The sequence below is a fragment of the Palaemon carinicauda genome, chromosome 8, assembly GCF_036898095.1.
Source record: "Palaemon carinicauda isolate YSFRI2023 chromosome 8, ASM3689809v2, whole genome shotgun sequence".
Lineage (NCBI taxonomy): Eukaryota > Metazoa > Arthropoda > Malacostraca > Decapoda > Palaemonidae > Palaemon > Palaemon carinicauda.
Genome location: NC_090732.1, coordinates 142705963 through 142732746, shown reverse-complemented (window position 1 = coordinate 142732746; position 26784 = coordinate 142705963). Strand labels below are relative to the sequence as shown.

Genomic DNA, 26784 nt, shown 5'->3' with positions numbered 1-26784 from the left:
TAATTTTCAAATTTTAAATTTTCATGTGACTGATGGTTATGATTCGTCCTTTTACATATGCCAACTCATTCATCATTTCTAGATACCGACACATTCTTTACAATTTGTCATTTTTCTTATGCCACAGATAGTTCATCCTCAACAATTTAACAAAATTCTTTCCTTTGTATTCGTCGTCCACGCTTAACTTCCTTATAAGAGAGTTCGCTCAATATATCCTTCACACATTCGTTTCTTGTTACTCATAGATTCTCCGTCTCTTCCCAATTTTTATATCAACCCCATTGCGCTTTTTGCTTCTTTTATTTGCCTCTTATCTCATTTACTGTCATCAGTTATATTTTATTCCAAATACTTATACGAAACAACCACTCCCATTCTTTTCTCTCGCAAATTACCATTCATTGTTCAACCTTCCTGGTTTACAAGGACTCTACTAATCTTACTCAGTCACACATGAGACTCAGTTTTATCCTTTAGTATTAATTTTTTTATTTCGCCTACACTGTGCCCCCAATTAGATCTGTATTTTCTGCAGACACCGATCAGTTTTCACTATGTTGGCCATACATTTTATTAATCACCAACTTTATACCTACATCTAATTGTTTGTCTTTTGGCATCTCACCTCACCTCACCAAAAAGTTATTCAACAGTTTTGGAGACATGTCACACCCTTGTCGCTGTCTCCCTTTTATACCAAACCAGTCTCTTCCCCATTTATACACTATCAAATTTCTATTTCATCATAAAGACTTTTAATCTCTCCCCGCGACTTCAGTGCTATACATACACATCACTCTTGTTTCTGGCTCTATTAATTTACTCAAAATCTATTTTCAAAGACTTGTATTCGACATTACATCTTTAGCTTTATATTCTAAAGTGTTCACATAGCTACTTCAGGACAAACACTTGATCACCAATAGCACATCCTTGCTTAAGCCTAAAATGTTCTGTCAAATATTTTGCCAAATGTATCTTTTGTCGGTCAAATCCCTACCATACAGCTTCCTCTGTATATTAAATTTTATCATAACTGAGTAAATTTTCACATTTGCCTCTTATTAGCTCTATGTTTATGCAATCTAATAGTGCCTTGAAGGGTTACATAGAAGGATGAAAGATTTATTAGAAACCTATGTAGGTATCTGAAGCTAGTAATGTTGCGAACGTTTTCCTTATAGGAGTTTCATTTACATTCCAACAGTTGAATTTGGAATGTCCCGTGAATAATCCGTTATTATCTTGAAAAATATCCAACTACGGGGAGATCTTTGTCCCTTGCTCTTCAATCATTTATCCCTTTCATTCTCCTGCGCATATTTTGTTTCTCTTCTGGTGGATGTTAAGGAAGAATGAAAGAAAAAATCATGTAAGCCAGGGTGCTTTAGAACTTTGTTACGACCCTCTGCAGTCTTCTTGCTCGGAAAGAATAGAATCATGAACCCCAAGAATTTCCATCGTTCTTTTCTACATTTTTTTTTTAATTAGATGCTGAAAGAAATGACAGGTTTGCACAATTTTAATTTCTACCTAATAGCTTGGAATATAAAAATTGAGGCAAATTTGTGCTTTTCAAAGATTGAAATAACGTATCAGTGAGTGTAATTGAACCCCAGAGAATTGAATAACTGATTTGTTAATCTTATTTATATAATCCGAGAGAATATGACGTATTTGTGAGCAATAATAACCGGGAAATATGGATTTTTTTTTATTTATTTTTTTTTTTTTTTAGAGCGAAGTCTTCGTATTCCTATTTTGCGTCTTTTTGTCTTAATTCCTCGTCTTTCACTATTACAGCTTTCGTTGATTTGATGTTGCCACATGGATGGTCATGCTCTGAAATTGTTGCAAGAGGGCTTCAAATGATGTAGGAGAAATGGGAAATAAAATTGATAAAATTTGTAAAATGCGTTCAATTTCGATTTTGTTTCTCATTCACTGGGGTTGGATACCGTATTCAGGGTCATAATTTCACTTGTACATCATGACTCTATGATGCCTTCGGTTATTTCCGACTCTCGTACGGATAAAAGAACCTTTAATGTTAAAAGAATGTATCCAAGTGGGTAATCAGTTGATAGGGAAATTTCAGTTCTTAAACCATATTCAATTTTCGTTTTGAGATTCCATTGCACATACGGATGAGATACGGCTGTTCAATTGAATCGTGTCTCTCCCATATCTTTGTAGAAGGAAGTTAGAGTGAATTCAGAGTACGCGAAGTCCTCATATGGCAAACGAGACCATATGTTCCCTGCAAATGCGATAGTTACAAGGTGTTGACATTGAGAGCATATTGGGCGGAAAATGTGTTCTTTTCACCTAAACAAGACCAAGGAACACCACTTTACAACGCTCACCACAGTTGGATTCAACGTATATTTCTTAGCCGTCACGTCCTGAAAGTTTTATGCATTCTTTCTGGACTTGAGTCTCGATAAAACAGTAAGATAGACTTAGGTATACGGTTAATGTCACAACATTGTGAAAAAAGTTATTTTGATTTTAAGACTTACCACAGAATTGGGGAGTCTAGTGCAAGCGCCTTTGGGCCATGAAGAGGACCGGAAACCGACTAAATGCAGAGATACATTTTTTTCCTCTTGTCTGCCATGTTACGTACAGTTGAACACAGAAATTCCTGGTACACCTTGTTCTTAAGAAAGGCATCCAACCACACCCTTACTGCGTGGAGAGTTCCTGTGTTTTACCCCACCCACCACTTCTGCCGTCTCTTCCCACACTGTTTGTTTTGTTACCCGACGCGAAGTAAAGGTGGCGTAGGGTGCACTTTGAAGCGAGTTGTATCAGGGACTCCTGTATCCAACTGTAGGCCTACCTACTTTGCATAATTGCAAAATCAATGTCTGGTGTTATTATTAAGAAAATTATACCCGGCCATGCGCATTTCTCTTTGTACGTATTATTACAGGAAAGTGTAGTGTTAAATATCTAGGCAATGTATAGTAGGGTGAGGCAATTTTGGACACCTTTTTAGTAACCTTTGTACAAAATCTATGTTAATAATTTATGACCAAATACCAAACATGTTTTCAAGAGAGAGAGGTCTCATCTATAAAAATGGCTTGTTTCATAATGATCAAAGAATTAGAAATTCTCATATTACAGTAATAAAAATAATATTTCAGAGGCGAGGCAATTTTGGACGGTGAGGCAATTTTGGACGGTGAGGCAATTTTGGACACGTCTGTATCTCCGTTAAGCGCCAACGCTCAGTTGGGCAAACTATGACAATTTGTGGTCCCTATCAATATAAATATGCTAGAAAAAAATTATGGACTTACATAAATTTTTGTGTCCGTAATCCAAGATTGTCCACTTTTGCCTCGCCAAGAAAAAAGTGAGAAGTTTTGCCTGTCCAATTTTGCCTGACCATGGTTTTGAAAACTGTTCAATTTTGCCTTACTATATGAATATGTAAATCAACCTTACTATATGAATATGTAAATCAACCTTACTATATGAATATGTAAATCAAACTTTGTATTCGAGCACACAAATATACTTTTTTGTATAAATATACATATATGTAATCATAAAAATTCTAAATAAGACATATGGGGTGCAGTAAAAAGGGTGTCTGCCCAAGGTGACACCCTAAAAGTGAGTGACACCCTGAGAGTTACATAAAAAAAAAGAAAAAAAGTTTCTTTTCTACCTCGATGGTTATGATATGATTTTCAAAAAGTTATTTAATACTGGGGACACTCTTAAAGCTGTTGACACTCGGGGGGTGAAAAGCTGTTGACACTCAGGGGGTGAAACCTTCAAAAAGATTGACCAAAACATGGTAACATCCTCGAGAGGGGTGTCAACCCAAATGCTAGAAATATCTAAAAAAAAAAAAAAACTCTACTATATATATTGTTCCTATAATAATTCGCCTATCCAAATGAAAATTTCAGGAATTGAAATAGAATATATTTTCATGTTGATGACTGTCATGTTGCCTTTTTGATATGGTGTTAGATGGAGCAACATTAGAGTGAACAGCATGATAGATACATCAAGGAGGGGCAAAGCTGATCCCATAAACAATATTCGTCCTAAGTTGTACCTATCCATTTTATTCTTATCATTGTTACCTCATACTATGAACGAGCCATCAAAGAGATAATTATACCTACAAAAGAAAGGGATACAATCGAAGATTTAAGAAAAAAAGATGAAATGAAACATAAAAGGAAAAACACAAAGGAAGAGAGATAGAAACATAACAAATCAGGGAAATACAAAGCAACCAAATATCTCTCGATTCTTGAAGAAAAAATGTCTGCAAACACTAACGTAAATACAAAAAAATCTAAATTGACCAGGGTAATAAATAGTGATAATTGAACTGCTAGGATAGTCCCGATAGTGAATGATAAGGATTTATTTATGCCTAAAATAAAAGAAATAAAAAAGAAATTAAAATTATTTTGGAAGATATTAAGGATCGTCCATTATTTTGCATTGGTAGAGCAACAAAAGGGTTTTTAGAGGAAGAAGGAGGTAAGTGACTTGCCTTGAGCTAGATGCTTGTAGCCACTGCCCACATATCATCATCATCATCTCCTCCCACACCTATTGACGCAAAGGGCCTCAATTAAATTTCGCTAGTCGTCTCTATCTTCAGCTTTTAATTCAATACTTCTCCAATCACAATATCCTACTTCATGCTTTATAGTCCTGAGTCTTCCAACTCTTCTAGTGCCTTGTTGAGGCCAGTTTAAAGTTTGGTGAACTAATGTCTCTTAGGGAGAACAAAGAGCATCCTCAAACCATCTCCATCTACCCCTCACCATGATCTCATCCACATGTGGCGCTCGAGTAATCTCTCTTAGTTTCATTTCTAATCCTGTCCTGTCATTTAACACCCAATATTCTTCTGTGGGCTTTGTTCTCAAATCTACAAAATGATTTTCATTAATATACCAAGATTCACGACCATACAGTAACACCAATCTCACTAAACTGATATATAGCCTGATTATTATATGTAATTTTAGGTGACCTGATTTCCAAATTTGACTTAACCTAGCCATCCTCTGATTTGCTTTTTTCAATATTTCATTAAACTCAAATTCTAAAGCTTCTATATTAGATATCATAGTTCCTAAATATTTAAATAATTCTACCTCATTAATCCTTTATCCTTCCAAAGATATTTCATCTTCCATTGCATATTCTGTTCGCATCATCTGTCTTTCTTCTATTTATCTCGAGCCCAACCTCATGTGATTTTTCATGCATTCTAGTAAGCAAGCTTTCCAAGCCCTGTGGTGTTCTGCTAATTAAGACAGCGTCATCAGCATACTCTAGGTCTCCTAATTTTCTGTTACCAATCCAGTCCAATCCTCCACCATCCCCAACCGATCTATGCATTACAAAATCTATGAGGAGGATAAGCAACATAGGTAACAACACATTCCCTTAGAGTACTCCACTTTTCACTGGAAATTCGTTTGATAAGACACCACTAACATTTACTTTGCATTTGCTATGCTTATGAACAGACAATTAAATTTACATATTTGAGAGGAATTCCATGATGTCGCAGGACTCTCCACAAAATTTGCTAGAGCACATAATCAAAAGCTTTTTCATAGCCCACATATACCATCAAAAGTGGAATTCTATATTCTACATATTGCTGTACCACATGTCTTAAATGAAAATTTGGTCAGTATAACTTCTGCCTTTTCTAAATCCTGCTTGTTCATCTCTCAAGTTTTCATCAATCTTTCTCTCTAGTCTCTTTAGAATGAGCATTCTATATATTTTCATGACAGCTGACGCAAGTGTGATGCCTCTGTAATGATTGCAATCAGTCAGATCTTTTTTTGTCATCTTCACCAGCACTCCTAGCTCCCATGCATAAGGCTTTGCCTCTTCACGCCACATTCTACAAAATAATCTTGTAGGTAATCTGGGAGTCACTTCATTTTCAGGCAATATCAAATCAGCAGTTATTCCTTCGTATCCAGGGGCTTTCCATCTTTTCAGTTTTTTTTTAAGAATGGGTTCGACTTCAAACACACCTAATTCATTCATGGGCACAGCAAGGTCTTCATCAGTTTCAGGTATATCAACCAAATTATTCCCTTCGTATTTCCTATTCATGACCTTACTAAAATGTTCAATCCAACGTTACCTTTCTTCATGTTCTTTTGTTATAACAGATCCATCTTTCTTTTTGATGGGTATATGCTTCTTTTTTCCCGTAGAGATTTCATTAATAATTCCAAGAGCAATTTCTACAACAAAGCCACTCCCTGAATTCATAGCTTTGTCAACCTCATCTGCTTTCCTGTCTAAATATTCCCTCCTATCATTCCTAATATTTCTTTTGACCTCACTATCAATACTGAAATACTTGGCATGCTCTGCCTTGTAATTTCATTACTTCCTCGAAAACTTTAAGAAATCAAATTCTGTCTTTGTCTTCTTTTTATAGTATCCCAAGTATCATTTGATATCCATGGTTTTTTCCTTGTAACTGCATGTCCCAAAACTTCGTCTCTTAAAGTCTTTTAAGACTGTAAATCGATTCCTACATTCAGTTACAAAGATTTTTGTGCTCATCCTCTAGAAGCTTGTATCAAACTTAGGTATTCTATCTATATTTCTGTTGGGTTCTTTCAGTTTTGATATTTGTGTGGCAATGGGGAGCTGGTGATCACTACTAATAACTGCACCTCTATAGCTTGTTACATTTCACAGAGTCGTCCTTCTCTCTTTATCAATGGCTATGTGATCTATTTGATATTTGTAATTGCCACATGGTGAAGTCCTTGTATATTTGTGGATCTCCTTGTGCTGGAAAAGAGTACCCCCAGTAACAAGATTGTTTGTTGAACAATAACTTATAAAATGTGCCCATTTTCATTTACAACTTCGCCAAGAACCTCAACACCCATCACATTTTCTATCCCTTGATTATTCCTTCCAACTTTAGCATTGAAGTCATTAATCACAATTTTCATATCTCTCTAGGTTCTCACCTATTATACTCTGCAGTTCTTCACAGTATTCATCTTTCCTTTCTTCAGGGGAATCATTTGATTCGCCTTGGAAGATGGAATCTTCGGGATCTTGAACCCCTCTGTGAAGCCTCTTCCCTTTTTGACCGGCGGGTATGCCTTTGCGGGGAGGGGAACAGGGCATTTTTAACTTGTCAAAATGTTTTGATTCTTTTTGCCTCTCGCGCGAGTGTGAAGGAGAGTACTGGAGCGTTGGCGCACAGGATGCTGCTGGTGCTCAGTTTCTGCTGAAGCACAGTTTTTGGTGAAGGCGCAGAAAAGCGCTGGGGCGCAGGAAACCAATGCGTAGTGTGAATATACAAAGAATAGGCTAGACTATTTGGCCTCTATTTTGAGGTACCTTACCTCTAGCATTAGAGGCTCTTTGACCTTTTATTTTGAGGTGCCATACTTCCAACATTCTTTGATCTCTAATTTGTAATGCTTTACCTTTAGCATTAGAGGCTCTTTGACCTCTATTTTGAGGCTCCTTACTTTTAGCATTAGAGGGTCTTTGACCTCCATTTTGAGGCTCCTTACTTTTAGCATTAGAGGGTCTTTGACCTCTATTTTGAGGCTCCTTATTTTGAGCATTAGCGGATTTTTTTACCTCTATTTTGCTGCTCCTTACGTTTAGCATTAGAGGCTCTTTAACCTCTATTTTGAGACATTTCACTTTTAGCATTAGTGTCTCTTTGACCTCTATTTTGAGGCTTCTTACTTCTAGCATTAGAGGGTCTTTGATCTCCATTTTGAGGCTCCATACGTTTAGCATTAGAGGGTCTTTGACCTCTATTTTGAGGCTCCTTACGTTTAGCATTAGAGGGTCTTTGACATCTATTTTGAGGCTCATTACTTTTAGCATTAGGGGCTCTTTGACCTCTATTTTGAGACTGCTCACTTTCAGCATTAGTCTCTCTTTGACCTCTATTTTGAGGCTCATTACTTTTAGCATTAGAAGCTGTTTGACCTCTATTTTGAGGCTCATTACTTTTAGCATGAGAGGCTGTTTGGCCTCTATTTTTAGGCTCATTACTTTTAGCATTATAGACTGTTTGACCTCTATTTTGAGGCTCCTTACTTTGAGCATTAGAGGGTCTTTGACCTCTATTTTGAGGCTCCTTACGTTTAGCATTAGAGTCTCTTTGACCTCTATTTTGAGGCTCCTTACTTTTAGCATTAGAGGGTCTTTGATCTCCATTTTGAGGATCCTTACGTTTAGCATTAGAGGGTCTTTGACCTTTATTTTGAGGCTCCTTACGTTTAGCATTAAGGGTCTTTGACCTCTATTTTGAGGCTCATTACTTTTACCATTAGAAGCTCTTTGACATCTATTTTGAGGCTCCTTACTTTTAGCATTATAGGGTCTTTGACCTCTATTTTGAGGCCCCTTGCTTTTAGCATTAGAGGGTCTTTGACCTCTATTTTGAGGCTCCTTACTTTTAGCATTAGAAGGTCTTTGACCTCTATTTTGAGGTTCCCTACTTTGAGCATTAAAGGCTCTTTGACCTCTTTTGAGACTGCTCACTTTTATCATTAGAGACTCTTTGACCTCTATTTTGAGGCTCCTTACTTTTGGTATTGGAGGCTCTTTGACCTCTTATTTTAAGGGTCCTTACTTTTAGCATTAGAGGCTCTTTGGCCTCTATTTTGAGACTCCTTTTAGCATTAGAGGGTCTTTGACCACTATTTTGAGGGTCCTTACTTTTAGCGTTAGAGGGTCTTTGACCTCTGTTTTGATGTTCCTTACTTTTAGCATTAGTGGCTCTTTGACCTTTATTTTTGAGACTCCTTACATTTAGCATTAGAGGGTATTTGACCTCTATTTTGAGACTCCCTTTAGCATTAGAGGCTCTTTGACCTCGGTTTTGAGGCTGCTCACTTCTAGCATTAGAGTCTCTTTGACCTCTATTTTGAGGCTCTTTACTTTTAGCATTAGAGGCTCTTTGACCTCTGTTTTGAGGCTCCTTACATTTAGCATTAGAGGCTCTTTGACCTATTTTGAGGATCCTTACTTTTAGCATTAGAGGCTCTTTAACCTCTATTTTCAGGGTCCTTACTTTTAGCATTAGAGGCTCTTTCGCCTCTATTTTTAGGCTCCTTACTTTGAGCATTAGAGGCTGTTTGACCTCTATTTTGAGGCTCCTTACTTTTAGCGTTATAGGCTCTTTAACCTCTATTTTGAGGGTCCTTACTTTTAGCATTAGAGGTTCTTTCACCTCTATTTTTAGGCTCCATACTTTAAGCATTAGAGGCTCTTTGACCTCTATTTTGAGGCTTCTTACGTTTAGCATTAGAGGGTCTTTGACCTCTATTTTGAGGCTCCTTAACTTTTAGCATTAGAGGCTGTTTGACCTCTATTTTGAGGCTCCTTACTTTCAGCATTAGAGGCTCTTAGACCTCTATTTTGAGGCTCCTTACTTTGAGCATTAGGGGCTCTTTGACCTCTATTTTGAGGCTCCTTACGTTTAGCATTAGAGGGTCTTTGACATCTGTTTTGAGGCTCCTTACTTTTAGTATTAGAGGTTCTTTGACCTTTATTTTGAGGCTCCTTACTTTAGCATTAGAGGGTCTTTGACCTCTATTTTGAGGCTCCTTACTTTTAGCATTAGAGGCTCTTTGATCTCTATTTTGAGGTGCTATACTCTAGCATTAGAGTTTCTTTGACCTTTATTTTAATCCCCTAACCTATAACATTAAAAGCTCTTTGACCTTTATTTTTGGGTGCTTTATTTCTAGCACTAGAGGCTCTTTGAGACCTCTGTTTTAAGGTGACTAACCGCTCATAGTAGAAGCTATTTGACCTCAGTTTTTAGGTGACTTACATCTATAATTAAAGGCCATTTTTTATACTTTTTCATATAAAGGTTTTCCTTCTCTATTCTCTTCTGTCTTTTATAGTTTTTCAAGATCTTCTTTGCTTAGTTCGCCAGTTTCCTTCGAGATTTTAAGAGACATTTCAGTGCTGTTTGTCCTCGGTTCGTCAGATTCCTCGGAGAAATCGATGGCTTTCATGTCTTTACCTATAAGGGCGATGGGTAAAGACATGGATGCCATTGATTTCTCGGCATACACTATACGCCATCATACTAAAGTCAACGAAGAGCAACACAATATATTTACCAATGCCGTTCTGATATGTTCTATCTTCAATGCCGAATTTTGAAGAAACACACGTCGCTCACCGCTTTGCACCAATGCAATCCAATTATAGGACATCGTCGTTAAACCGCAAGCAAATTATCCTTTAAGGCGCTTACATTATGATCTTCAAAGCTCGCCAACTTCGGCAGCCCCTATCCAAACTATCTGTAGATGAAGGTGTTCCGAATAGCCTCCAGTTCATCCTGTAGCTGTAACAAAATTCTCACCGTCAGTTACCTGTTCCGCCAGAACGCGAGCTCTGTGAGTAAAGTGAAATCCTCCTCCCAATGTTCACTGCCTAAACTTCCATAGCTACAGTACATACAAATCGTGAGGTGTTGCAAGGTATGTTTAAAGAAAAAAAAAGAGAGATTAGGTCTTCAGAAGTCTTTTGGAATTCGGGGCGGAGCCGTTCAGAACTGATCCGGGAAGATTCCGTTCTGGAGTCATACAGAACTCTATGCTAAGTCTACGGCTATTTCTTCTGAAGTCATTTGGAGAGGAGATTCAGGAAGATTTTCTTTTGAAATCGTTCAGAGATTTTTGGAATCATTCAGAATTCCATGCTAAGTCTATGGAAATTTCTTCTGAATCCTTTTGGAAATGCACGAGGATTTTCTCCCGAAGCCAGCTATAACATTAGTTGGAAAATCTTTGCTGATCATGGCGATACGCAAACCCTTTCACCAGGGTATAGTACATATATTGTATATGATATGAATTGATATGATTACAAGCCAGATATTGCATTAAGGTGGTGATTGTGTAGTTAAACGAATGGTTATGGTGTGTACGTTTTAGCTGAATGAGAGAAACGGTCCAAAGAAATGAATAGATTGATTTTTTTTCAAGGGGAGAATTAACCATTTTGTTTATGGTGCAGTGTGAATGTTATTGGTATACCATTTTGCATATAGAAAGGTCGAAATATATCCATAAGAAGAACGCTCAATGTACACAATACTAATTTTCTTATGTCTTCTTGCCCCTGTTTTCTCTCCTTATCTCCCCTTTTAAGTGGAACCTACCTCTCAGAGTGGGGCAAAGTAAATAATTAATTTGGGCCTCTCACCTGTCTCGTACGTGTCAAGCGAATCTCTCTCTCTCTCTCTCTCTCTCTCTCTCTCTCTCAGCTATACAAAATCATTGTAGCTGCCACTTTTACCAGCCCCTGAGACTCTCTCTCTCTCTCTCTCTCTCTCTCTCTCTCTCTCTCTCTCTCTCTCTCTCTCTCTCCATTTTAAAATTCTAGTATCACGTAACGCTCTTTTCTTTGTCAGACGATTTTTCACCACTTTTCTATTTTTATTCAAATTATTTTTTTTTATTTCTTGTTTATGCAGTCTTTCTCCTTTTGTTTCTAATACTTACTCTCCAGATCAAGGCTTATAGCACTGAACCGCCAACTTCCTCCATAATCATAGGTGTTTTTTTTTTTTTTTTTTTTTTTTTTTTGGGTGGGGGGGTGGGGGTGCGTTATTTATTCATTTATTTTTTTACAAATGCGTCTTAATTTTTTTCTTTTGCATAGCTCTTTCTTCTTCTTCTTCTTCTTCTTCTTCTTCTTCTATAATAAATATCACGAGTTAATGGTTATTGCTTTCGTTTAACGGGTATAATTTGTATAGTAGGGTGAGGCAATTTTGGACACCCATCACATTTTCTATCCCTTGATTATTCCTTCCAACTTTAGCATTGAAGTCATTAATCACAATTTTCTTATCTCTCTAGGTTCTCACCTATTATACTCTGCACTTCTTCACAGTATTCATCTTTCCTTTCTTCAGGGGAATCATTTGTTGGCGCATAGCAAACTATAATACTTATATTGCACTGCTTTGATTTAATTTCGGTAAGTAACAATCTGCTACCTACAGCTCTCCGTTTGGTTAATGCCTTTTCTGCTCTTGGTGTCATAATTATTCCTGCCCCTTCTCTTCTAACTCCATCTGTTCCTGAGGGCCAAGATATCCAAACTATATTTCATAAATTCATTCTCTACTAGCTGTAACTTCCTAGTCTGATTCATGGTTCTAACATTCCAATTACCAATTTTCAATTTTTCTTTAGTATTTACAAACCGGGAGTTTCTTAGCAACTCACTACTCCCGGGACTGGGGGCAATTCTTTCCTTTTCGCTTTCCATAGACTGACGATATCCATAGAGGGTTCATTGGCTAAATTCATCAAAGAATAGCCAGTTTCTTAGTGATGCGCCGCTCCTATGTAAACAAGGCAAGTGACCCCTGCCGGTCCATACTAATTCTAGTAAGATCAACTACCGGGTATTAGGAGTAGAGGAGTATCCAGAGCACCAAACGGATACATACCTTTTTCAAATTACAGATGATATTAATGGTCCTTTATTTATGAAACCCATGCCTCAAAGAGAATGTTTAGTGCCATATTTAAAAGAACTGAAGCTGTTTTTTAAGCATTCGGTTGATTTAAATAGACCCGTCATATATTCAAGCATTTAAAGTGTCACGTATATGGCTATAGTATATATTGAATTGTTCACCTTTATTACCAATTTTGTACTTGTCCCTATTTTCTCATTAGTAATATGTTTGATTATCATTTTCTATGTAAAGAAAACTTTTTCTTTTTTTATTTTCTTATAAATCAATATGATTTTCTATTGAAATAAATGATAGAAAATATTTTCAAAGAACTATCATTTATCTATATTTCTATTTAAGATTATTAAGAATATATGTATGTATATATAGATAGATAGATAGATAGATGGATAGTTTACAAAATCTATTACTTAATAACTTAACATTATGAATTGGATGTTTTTTTTAATTAAGTGTCCGAAATTGCCTTACCATTTTTCAAGGCGAGGTAAAATTGGACACTAGATATTCCATATTTTTTCATTACATTTTTTATTATAAACCTTCCTTTAACATCATCTGCTAATTTGTTTTTAGGAAAAATAATTTCATGTATTATTCTGAGAAACCCTAAAATGAAGGTGAGGCAATTATTGGACACCCATATTCAACAATTTATGTAGGGGTACTTAATACTTTTTAAAAACCAGACATACTAATATTCATAAAGTAGAAGGTTGGGCAATTTCTAATAGCATTATAGTTTTCGAAAATTATAAATAGGTTTAGAGATATTGTATCTGTCCATTATTTGCCTTACCTGTCCAAAATTGCCTTACCCTACTATACTCTTTTGTTGCTAATAGTGTTGTGAAGTGATTTTCTGTAAGTCTTCGTTTAATGTTCATAAACTGAGGTATGTAGAATCGTGAACTTTTATGTAAGTTGTAGATAGATAGATGGATAGATAAATATTTATCGACCACAATCATACAATAATTTACCAAAAAAAAAAAAAACACTTATAGTCCAAATTGCAATACATGAATGAAATATATTTTGAACAATCGTTGATGAGAAAAAAATTGATCTCAAACTGAATTTCCCTTGTACCATTATTATAGCACTATAGCATTAAACTTATACCATCCACAATTTTCACGGATTACTGTATATATAATACAATATTATACATATATATATATATATATATATATATATATATATATATATATATATACTGTATATATATATATATATATATTATATATATATATTATATATATATATATATTATATATATATATATGTATATATATATATATATATATATATATATATATATATATATATATATATATATATATCGGTAATAACATTTCAATATGTACAATTTTACATAGTGCTTTGTAGTTAGTTCTTATTAATAACAACTCCAAGGCTGTAGTAATATTATACGCCTGTCTAATCTGCAAAAAAACAGGTCAGTTTTTAATTACGTGAATTTCTGTCTGGATTTGTCCACGAGGACATGACCTTTCCTCCACAGGTAGACGACCCCTACCTCGTCTGTTCCAACGCCCCGTTTCAATAGCCAATGAGTGGGCACTTAGCCGTATTCTTGTCCATGAAATGCACACAATTTCATTCACTTTCACTCGTTTTGAATAAATGTCATGAACAACTAAATCTGGGTTAATTGTTTTTATAAAACACTATCCGGTTTGAATTACAGTTTCATAATTTAGATTGTAGTCCAGAATTTGATTCCCAAATATCATTATTATTTTCACTAATTAAGTTTTTGTATACACACACACACACACACACACACACACATATATATATATATATATATATATATATATATATATATATATAAAGCATATATATATACATATATACGGTATATATATATATATATATATATATATATATATATATATATATATATATATATATATATATATATATATATATATGTGTGTGTGTGTGTGTGTGTGTGTGTGTGTGTGTGTGTGTGTGTGTACGCGCGTGCGAGTTAGTACTCTTGTATATGTATCGATAAATCGGGTTATTTGTTTATTTAGAATATGAGATGGGCAACAGAAGCTCTGCATGCATAGCTCTCGGAAGCGTTCCTTCCTTGCGTGTGGCTTTTTGTTCAAATGTTAGGGTCATTAGCAGAAACGAGCGTATGACAGGCAGGGCATGTGGCCTTACTGATTTCCGCGCCAGAACCCTTACCATACCTGATGGGTGAGGAGATGAGAGAGAAGCCTGGTGTTAGCTGTTATTGGATGTTTGCCAGTATTTAGTACCACAGACTTACATCATTACGGTTATTGATTCGTTTATTTTCATCGGTAGATTCTGAATCACGTAACGCTTCCACTGCATGCTATAATCGTAAATAATTTCTCAAAGTCATTTTATGCCTATAGAATGTGAAGGGCATTTGCTAATTTTCCTCGTATTTTTTATAGTAATGACGTATGGATATATTTATAAATAAAAAATTACTTCAAGGCTCATACGAACAGATCATTCGACATTCATTTTTCTATTTGTTACGTTTGCACCATTTTTTCATCTCGTACAAAGTGATACCAAGATTGCTTTTTCCAATTTTTGCTCTTGTTATCAAACGCTATAAAACCTGTTTACACACAGTTTACCATAATTTCTATGCTGACTGTTAATTAGCTTTTATTACAGTTTTGTTTTTTGCAGATTATTTGATTTCAAAATAAAAGGAGAGCTTATTTATTGAATTCAGTACTTTGACTATTTTAACAACGAACAATTAAATGTAAATATCAAATATGAAATAAATCCTCCGTTGCAGAAAGATATCGATAACATCCAGTTAACGTCAATGTTCTCAGTAGTTTCGTTTTAAGGATTGGGATGTATTTTTATGTAAACGGGTGACTACAGTATACTGTATAGGACACAGCGAATACCGATCCCCATTAATCTTGCTCAGTCGTTTGTCCAAAGGCCTCGAGTTCGTTTGCTAGAGGGGAAATGGCATCCATTTGATGTTAGGGTGACCAGGTTCAGCACATACTGAGGCTACAGTAGTGATGGGGAGAGAAACGTAAGAAATTTAGGAGTTCCTGGTCGACTGGTTTCTTTTGTCCATCATAAGGCAGCTGAAATTTTGGTTTAATTTTTTTCTTTTACAGACCTGTATCATACAACTGTGATTTACCTCGCACATTTTTTTTTTTATTGCGACACTTGTGATAATGCCAATCCCCTTGCGAAACCCTTTTCTCAAGCACGAAAGCCTTAAACCTTTTGACTTTTTGTTCTACATCCAAATTCCCCGGAAGTAGTTTGTAATGTCTATTCAAAATTGACCTCTAGTTACAAATTCGTGTCCTGCTACCTCTGCGCTCAATGACACTTCCACCCAATTAAGTGGTGCTTCGTTCTTTATGATTAAAAAACTTCATTTCGATGCATTTGGAGCTCTTCACACATCACTAACTTTCACAACCCATAAAAGAACAACACCAAAGTAAAACTTAATTTACATGACATTGACGAGGGGTCACTTGATTCGGGTATGGAAAATAAACGGCAATTATTGTAGCCCCAGTAATGAATGTATTGGTTGACTTGATAATTGGTTACTGATAATTGATGACTGTTGTCACTGTACAAATGGAAGCTGGGGAAACCCACCAAAGATGATGAATGGCAAAAGAGGGGGATGATGTTGGCACTGTCGTACTAAAGTCTATGAACAAGAAATGTTTATCACAAACCATGACTCAGACAAATTGCTCTCTCTCTCTCTCTCTCTCTCTCTCTCTCTCTCTCTCTCTCTCTCTCTCTCTCTCTCTCTCTCTCTCTCTCTCTGTTACTTATGTTAGTGCACAAAAGATAGTGAACAGTATACAGTAATATAAAGAAAATCAGTGGTATTCGTTTTACTATGAGCACACTTTCAAATATGGTAATATGTCAGAGCATCCCTCAATAAAGCTGTGTAAATTATGGTTTAAAAGACAAAGCTGATATAATGAACCATATAAGAATGAATAATAGATAATTAATATACGATCGTTTTTTTTTTTTCACGATGATGGATTAACTAACTTCCGTAGAATACTGTTTAGGTACTGCAACAGAAGACTGCCAAATCCTGACTTATAGTGTAAAGTTTTCTTCATTTTTTCTTGATATTTCTTATGTTTACATTACACTATAGTTCTTGGAGCCGTAGGGAACGGTTCATTATCGCAATAAACAAATTACTCTAAATCCTAAACCTTCCAAAGGGTAATTTTCTCAGTTTTAATCATGTTATGGGTCTCTAAAAGTAAGCAGAAGATAGGGACATACGTGTCGCTGACTTCCAATCGGGAGAGTTGGGAGAGGTGAACGCTTGTAATACCGAAGGCATAATTTCCAATCCTACTAGCAAGCGGAAATTTTTATTTATCATCTGATAGTAAAGTAACAATATTCACTGGAAGGATGAACGTGGCAGTGTCTCTTGGGCTGTTTTCCTATCGAACCGCCCACTATGTCGCTTTAGTACTATAGTAATATATCATCATCATCATCATCATCATCATCAGCCATTACTTGTCCACTGCAGAGCAAAGGCCTCAGACATGTCCTTTCACTTGCGTCTGTTTATGGTCTACGCCCGCAAACTTTCTTAGTTCCCGTACTTCTATTACAATCTCTAGGGAATCATTCTGTTATTCTTAATTTCCATCTATTATTTGTCATTCTCATTATATGTCCTGGCCATGTCCATTTATTTTTCTTACATGTTGTTAGAATATCCTCTACTTTAGTTTGCTCTCGTATCTATGTTGCGCTTGTTCTGTCTCTTAGTTTCTTTCCCATCATTATTCTTTCCATAGCTCTTAGAGTTGTAACTAGCTCATGTTCTAAGGCTTTAGTTAGTCTCCAAGTTTCTGATGCATGAGTTATTACTTTTAGGAACATCTTATTAAATACTTTTATTGTTAGAGAAAGTGGCATTTTACGTTCCATAATCCTATTTTGTTTACAAAATGCTCTCCATCCTGTGCTTATCTATTTAATTTCGGTCTTGTGTCCTGGGGAAACACAAGTTGTGTGTCCTAAGTATGTATATTCATTAACAATCTCTTGGGGCTCGCCCATAACTTATTTGTTGTCTCTGCATTTTCATTGAACATTTTCTTAGTTTTACTCATATCCATTTTCAGTCCTACGTTTCTGCTTTTTCTATTCAAATCTTCTATCATCTTTCGTAATTCCTCCCAAAATTCACTGAACACAACTATGTCATCTGCAAATCTAAAGTTGTTGAGGTATTCCTCATTCATATTAATCCCTACATTTTCTCAATCTAAATGTTTAAAAACTTCTAGGCATGCTGTGAATAATTTAGGAGAGATGGGGTCTCCCCCTTTCCAACTCCTTTCTCAATCGGAATTTCCTCACTATATCTATGTAGTTTTAGGATTGCTGTATTTACTGTACCGATATCTTTAAGTGTTCTAACATAAGATTCTTCTGTTCCTTGTTTATGAAGGGCTTTCATTTCTACTAATGTTTTGACAGAATCAAAAGCTTTCTCAGTCTAAAAATTCCGTATATAGTAGTTTGTCATATATATATATATATATATATATATATATATATATATATATATATATATATATATATATGTAATATATTATACACAGTATATATAATATATATATATATATATATATATATATATATATATATATATATGTACATATATATGTTTATGCATTTATGTATATATATACATATATATGTATATATATATATTATATATATATACATATATACATATATATATATATATATATATATATATATATATATATATATATATATATATATATATATATATATATATATATATATTTATATAATATTATATATATATATATATATATATATATATATATATATATATATCCTACCCCTTTCTCAGTGAGGATACCTTAACGTGGTGAAAGGGCTTGTGTATTGCCATGATCAGCAAAGGTCTACTAGTTAGGTCACCAATACTAGGTTGGTTTGCTGTAAGCGATCAGACTAAAATCTCCCAGCATCACCAATCCGCATTAGCCAACGTAGTGATGAAGTATATATGTGTATGTATATATATATATATATATATATATATATATATATATATATATATATATATATACATACACATACACACACACAACTGACTTGTGATAAGGATAAGTTATGTATCATGCCACATAATGAAAAGTGGCAAAAATTAATAGTAGCTAGTACTTCCGTTTATTATTATTATTATTATTATTATTATTATTATTATTATTATTATTATTATTATTATTATTATTATTACTTGCTAAGCTACAATCCTAGTTGGGAAAAGCCCAAAGGCTCCAACAGGGAAAATAACTCCGTGAGGAAAGGAAATAAGGAAATAAACTACAAGAGAATCAATTAACAATAAAAAAAAATAAGAATAGTAGCAACATTAAAATAAATCTTTCATATGTAAACTATAAAAACTTGAAAAAAAAAAAACAAGAGGAAAAGAAATAAGATAGAATAGTGTGCCCAAGTGTACCCTCAAACAAGAGAAATCTCCCCCAAGACCGTGGAAGACCATGGTACAGAGGCTATGGCACTACCCAAGACTAGAGAACAGCGATTTGATTTTGGAGTATCCTTCTCCTAGAAGAGCTGCTTAACATAGCTAAAGTCTCCCTTCTACTCTGACCGAGAGGAAAGTGGCCTCTGAACAATTACAGTAAAGTAGTTAACCCCTTAAGCGAAGAAGAATTGTCTGTCAATCTCAGTGTTGTCTTGTGTATGAGGACCGAGGCGAATATGTAAAGAATAGGCCAGACTATTCGATGTATGTGTAGGCAAAAGAAAAATGAGCCGTAACCAGAGAGAAAGATCCACTGTAGTACTGTCCGGCCAGTTATTGACATAACCGGACTCGCAATGGAAATAAAAACTGGAACATTGTATGTACAGTATATAGGAAAAGGGGTCCCTACGAGGGCAGGTTCTTGGTGTCTCTAGATAAGTTGGATTTAAGAACCGAGACTATTATAAGGTAATTGGAATAAAAACTATATCTTGTATTAAGGTATTGACCTTTGGTAAAGGTAATTAACATAAAATCCATAAAATCATTAACGGGGATTACTGACAACGACTAACCGATGTAATGGCCAGAGGCATTATTAGAGTTCGTTTTGATATTGTCTTCTAATGGTGCTTGCCAAAAACAAAATAATTTACCTTCTGAACGTGGAAGACTATATTATCATCATTTTGAGATAGAGATGAGCCGATAGTATCGGTATCTGTAGTATCGGCCTTTTATGTGGGTATCGGTATCGGCCTCCACCATGAGTATCTAGTATCGGTATCAGCCTATCACAAATGAGCTTAAATTGCCGGTACTCCGATATTGGTTCTTTGGGTTATTCGAACATCACAGATTTCTTTGTGTTCAGATTAAACGTGTTTTCAACAATTACAACATCGCACGGCAAAACAACGAGGGTGAAGAAGAATGGGGCATAGTGATGTGAAATAAGTCTTGCAATGTTTTTTTATCTTCTTCATTCTCCTAATTATTGTTTTTCAGAATAATTCCATATAACCTGATTCTCTTAATACATATAAAAATAGCTCCTCACGCTAAGAATAAATTCTCAAATGCAAATTATTCATTACTTTACTCTATTTATGAAAAACTGTGTTTTCTTGTTCAGTGATCTGGTTGAACTAATGTTATGATATTCAGGAATGAAAAAATCATTTTAGATTTATAATCGGATTGTGTCATTGCATTGTACATATCCATAGTTTAACAAGTTTCAAACGAAACAAAAAATCTTTAAAACCCTGTTTAATGTCAAATAGATACCACCAATAGTTTGGCCTGTACTGTTTACTGAATAGGCCTAATGATGCCTCATACACATTGCATTGCACACACTAAAGAGGCTGAAAAGTCGGTCATCAAATCGATATTATACGGTTATCATTAGAAAGAATTTCTAAAGTATCGAAGTATCGTCCGGTATCGGTATCGACATCGTAAAAAAATGGGTATTGATATCGGTATCGGCCTCGAAATTGGTATCGGCACATTTATATTTTGAAAGCTACTTATTTTAGATGCCGTATTTTCAATGTATAGTTATGTTTTAAACACTACCCTTTTTATTTTTTTCAAAGGAAGATGCCATCTTGAAACCATCCATGATAGGATAAGCAATGTATGTAATTCATTGATTCCTTATTCTCTAACTTGATGCCATCGTTTTTATTGACTTTATCCAAAGAAATATTTCAGAATACATGTTAAATAACTTTACCAAAGATCAAAGCTTCAATTTAAACAATGGTTTGTTTACCAGTTACTTTGTGTGATACTCTCCTAAATCCTATTTTTATGAAAAGCCTTCAAGAAACTGACCTCATGGATGGGGATCCCGTTTCCGGTACAAATTTAATGTATTTGTGTATATATTTTAATTGTTAGTATGAAGATGCCATTATGGTTTTAGTGTTACTCAAACACACAAATGCATATACAATATATTGTATGTATAAATATATGTTTACATTATATATATATATATATATATATATATATATATATATATATATATATATATATATATATGTTTCTGTGCGTATATTCTATATGTATAAATATATATTTACATTATATATATATATATATATATATATATATATATATATATAATATATATATATATATATATATATATATATATATATATATATATATATATATATATATATATATATATATATATATATATATATATGGTATTGTATTTGCATGTGGGTAAGTGCGTGAAGGGAAACGAGAAATTGAAAAAGCCGATGTAGTGAGAGGGAAGCGTCCATTAATCCAAAACCTTCATCCTAGATCAATGAGCAGAGATTTTGGGAGATAAAACGAGGATGACACTTCAATTACGAAAACGTCCAGAGTTCTGTACCTCCTTTTTCGACGATCAGTAATGCCGTTTATATATATATATATATATATATATATATATATATATATATATATATATATATATATATATATATATATATATATATATATATATATATATATATATATATATATATATAGTTTAATAACATGTTTATACATACGTACAAATACAGTATATATACACATTCATATATATACAGTATATATATATATACTGTGTATATATATATATATATATATATATATATATATATATATATATATATACATACACATATATACATACATATATATATACATATATATATATATATATATATATATATATATATATATATATATAACATGTGAAAATGGTATGCTATGTGATTGTTTTTAGGCGTGAGCATATTTATACGGAATTGCTCGTGCTTTGTCTCTTGTGTTGTATGGTCGGTTGGATATTGTTGCAATGTCACAATTGGCGCTTTAGCCCCTGATGATTTGAAATCTTAAATTGGCTCTCTTTTTTCAATATCGTCGAATTATAAAGTAAATAAATTTAAAAATCAAAACACTTTGAAACAAGATTGATATAAACAATTATAACCAAATGCTAAATAGTATGTTAAATAGAGGGACTGGTGTTCAGGGATGTTGTAGGGTTGAGTGGTGATCATGAGAAGAAGTTGTAGACTAGGAAAAAGTGTTTAAGTAGAAAAGATCAAATGCATTATAACGGTAGATCTAAAAGGAATCTGGAAAGATTAGTCTAGAGCAATGAATGTTATGGATGATTGTTGAACTTAGTGGTTAAGTGTTACTGGTATTAAAAAGGAAATGTTGACTGTCAGAATTAAAAACGTAGCAGTTGAAAAAAAACGAAGGTAGAAAGAGTCATTCACAACTCTTAGAAAATGGAAGTGTTAAGTGAAGCAATGGTTGGGGAAATCAAATGGAAGAGATAAACTATAATCCTTGAGCTACAAAAGATTGAAAGTTGGAGATTAGAACTGTTACCATAATATCTACTTCTGCCTATTCATTGTTATTCTTGGATAGGGTGATAACTAGCGGATATAGAATTTTTAAAGCTTTGAATTGCATTGCCTTAAAGACTGACTGACATCATAAATAACATAACTTCGCCGCTAATCATAGGCAAGTCTTAACTCTTTGTACCTAGAGTTTTATAACTAGAATTGTTTTCATTTGATATTTACGGGTAAAATAGTAATGCTTGAAATTGTGAAGATTCATCGGATGAAAAGGTTAGCATAGAGCAAGACATTATTTGAGTATTTGAAAGGGTATAGTTACTTCTGGAAAATGTAGAGTAAGTTGCTAAAAATAATTTTAGATTTGAAGACATTGAAGAAATGAGTCCTAAGAGGTACCGAAGGATATCTAGAAAGTCCTAGGACAAAATTCTTTTTTATAAACGGAATATGATCGGGATTTTTAGTTGAACGATATTGTGTGTCAGGATGTGCATTGATGTTGTATATTTGTAGATGTAGAAAGCTGCGTTATTTCAGAAAGAAATTGTTGTGATAAACACACACAAACAAACAACAACAAAATCAACAACTGCAGCTGTTTCTAGTCCAGTGTAAGACAAAGGCTTCAGACATGTTCTTATTCAAGTCTGGGTCTTGGCAAACTGGCCAGTGCCGGTTGGTGATGGTGGGAGACTTTGGTCTGATTGCCCTGACTAGTACAGCATTGCAGATCATGGCGATACGCAAACCCTTTCATCACGTTAATATAAACCTTGGGTTATACTGAAAATATCGAATTGAACTATAGAAAACACTTTAAGAAGATATTTTTCTTTGAGGAAATGAATTCAGAATTACTCTTATGACCAATATGTAATCCAAGAGCAAAAGAAAAAAAAGAGCAAATGATGAAAGGTGGTTTGAAGAGAATGCTATCCCGAGTATTTAAAAGATCAATTGAATATGGGTGTGAAAGTGGAAGAGATTAATTTATATATATATATATATATATATATATATATATATATATATATATATATATATATCTGTGTGTGTATATATGTATATATATATATATATATATGTATGTATATATATACATATATATATATATATATATATATATATATATATATATATATATATATATATATATATATATATAATGTATATATGTGTGTGTGCGCGCGCGCTCGTGTGGTGTTGGGGTATAGTCGTTCTCTTAGGTAATTTACATGAAATGCTAAATCACTTGTGGCATCAATTATTTTAAGGCAACAGTTTTTCTAGTTCTCTTTTTTCTTGACTATATTTTTTTTCTTTGTATATATACAGTATACGGTATGTCCATTAACAGTAATTACAATTACATTATCTGTGATAGGTAAAACGAAAGGCGCCTGTTATTGATATGATAACTAGTACGATGATATAGGAATTGGGTGGAATTGCAATAGGATGGCTGGCCAGGATGTGTAAGTGATATCTCGTTTAAGGGGAAATGTTAAGGGAATGAGTAAGAGGAATAGGCTTCAGTTTTTTTTCTAGTTAAAGGTTGTAGAAGTGAATTAAAGATTCATATGGGTATATGATTACTCAATGTATCAAAAAGATGTATTTGAGGATTTATATTGAGTAAGACAAGACAATATAATTGATAGTTGAGAAAAAAATTAGAAACACAAGAAAGAGGCGTATATATATATAGTTTGCTATAGAACAGTTGGGTGAAAATTTTTGTTAAAGTAAAAGCTGTACATGTCATACAAGGACATAAAAAGCTAATTTAGGGTTGTTGAAAAGATTCATATTAGAGGTGTTAGTGTGTAAATTTTTAGGGATAAAATATTTTAAAAGAGAAATGCGTGACAAGATGTATAGATATGAGTGAATAGTTTGTAAAAAAGCAGAGTCCGAGAAAAAAATTAAAGTGCAATGGTGGTGTGTGATATGAAAAAATTTTGTTAATAATTTGTGGAATACCTGATAATTGCAGATGATTCAGTTATGATTTGGATATATTAAAGGATAGTGAAGTAAAACTGCAGAGACTGATGAAAGAGCTTGTAATTATTTGTTTGTAAGAGGACAAAAAGGGAAAATGTATGTGATCAAATGTAACATTTTCAATTTCATGAAACATACAACTAGGGAATTGGAAACGATACATAATTGCATAAAAGGACCTGTGAGATTCTAAATACTTTTAGAACAGTTGGTTAGGACTACTGACCATATATTTTAAAGAAGGGCAATGCGACAAAATGATGGAGATTTAGAGATACAACTCTCCTGTGGAACTTTGTGGAAAAGAGTAGCTTTCCAATTGATGTAAAGAAGATATAGAATTCCCCTAAAAATGCTACTATGTAACACTTACCACACATTTAGATTTGCGTAGGTCAGTAGGCCTTTAGATATCTGCCTAACTGACTGGAAAATTATACTGGGATTGTTTAATTGTGAGATTGAGAAACACAAAAATAGGAAGTGCTTGGCTTTCTACAGAGCAAAAACTATGTCGATGATGATGTATATTTCTGTAATGTAATTATACCTTGAAAACCATAATCAATAGATAGTTACATGTGCATTGATATAATTTACACATTTCGGTTTCGTAATTTTATAGTCTTACTTTTCCCTAGTAAACTAACCATGATATTTTTGTTTAGAGATTCAGCGTATTATCATTCAGGTGAATGGATAAAAGGAAGGAAAGTTATGAATAATGCCTTTAGCAACTACGCTCTTTTCTCATTGTGAGCAACGACACAAGTTCTTATACTAACGAACTACTGTATATGTATTTCTATCTTACGCATTGCAGTTTTTAAGAATTGTCAATAGAATTTTGACTTTAGATGATGCACATTATTTACATATGTTGTGGGCCTGGATATTAATATGATTCCAAAATACAAATTAAGGCAAGGTATCTGTTCTGCAAGAATTTAGTGTGCATTGGTACCTTCCTGAGAAGTCCGTATTCAAACCTTACTGAAAGACAAGCTTAAATGTTATGTTTGCTATAAACAGAACGGAATTGTTTATTTGCAAACACTTAGATATCAGGCCATCAGCCGGTAACCTGGTTTTTTTTTATTTACCTACGCCCCTTGTTGCAAGGGTGAAGAAGGTGCTTATATCCTCATGTGATTAAGAGGTATATCCACACCTGCCTTTTGTGTACGAATGCAATATGAAGAGCTTAGTGCAACGTTGCACCATAACTTACCTTGCGTACTGCATGACTGCCAGGGTGATGCTACTGAAGAGAGTTCCGTAAGTTTTCATCAGCATTTTGGCCCGTGTAGAAATGTCACTTTAGCTTTTGCAAGTTTGTTATTAGTGTCCTCTTCTTCTTTTATCCTCATAAGTAATTCGTGGAAGACCATGATTTTTCTAAGTTCATTGTTGAACGGAGCGAACACTTTCCTTGGCATTTACGGGTCATCATTTTGCGTTATTTCCATCGCAACGTAATGAAAGGGCAGCGCTCCGTAGCTCTTCCATAATGAGCTATTATGCACTTAGGGAAATTCTCCAGTACACTGAGTGAAGATTCAAGATTCCTGACCTAGTTTGGGTAAGGTGTTCTCCCGTTTCCCTTTTCTTTTCTTGTTTACCTTTTATTCAACGTCGTCTAAAACGCCAAGAAGCAAATGTGCGATCGATAACCAAGTGCTAACGAGAGAGAAATGAGACAATTCGCGAGAGAGAGGGAAAGCCACAAATGGCCAACTCTGTCCTTACGTCTCTGCTTCCGCTGCCAATCTGAGCCAAGCAACACAGCTGCCATCTGACTGCCTCCGTGGGAACAGCCCATGAGGGAAGAGGGGGCGGCGTTCCCTACCGAAGTAAACCATGTCATTCGTAACTACTTAAAATCGGTTCTCTCTCTCTCTCTCTCTCTCTCTCTCTCTCTCTCTCTCTCTCTCTCTCTCTCTCTCTCTCTCTCTCTCTCTCTCTTTCATCGATCTCCTGTAGTTTTTTACACCGGGTAGCAGAAAATTGATTCTCCTTTTAATCATTGAATTTTGGTAAATTCTTCGTTACTGAGTCATTTGATTAGATTTCATCACATAAGAAATCTTATGACAATGGTAATAATAACAATAATGATAATAAGGATGCTTATTTTGGGTTTCATTTTGACCCCAAATGCTTTTACACGAGAGATTTTCATTAGTAACTGACGGAACCTTTATTACTCAGTAATTCTTCTGGTATTGCCCTCACTT

The 26784-nt window shown here is 34.3% G+C and overlaps 2 protein-coding genes across 2 annotated transcripts in view; one reads left to right on the top strand and one right to left on the bottom strand.

Annotated features, from left to right (window-relative positions):
- Window positions 1-26301, bottom strand: part of LOC137646004 (glycine receptor subunit alpha-4-like) — a 99322-nt gene extending 73021 nt beyond the window's left edge. Inside the window, exon 1 of the mRNA XM_068379137.1 lies at window positions 25779-26301. Within this exon, the coding sequence (XP_068235238.1) occupies window positions 25779-25843 (65 nt within the window). The 5' untranslated portion in view covers window positions 25844-26301. The remainder of the gene's footprint in view (window positions 1-25778) is intronic.
- LOC137646003 (nitric oxide synthase, salivary gland-like) overlaps window positions 1-26784 on the top strand; it is a 264792-nt gene that overhangs the window by 33032 nt on the left and 204976 nt on the right. The window lies entirely within an intron of this gene.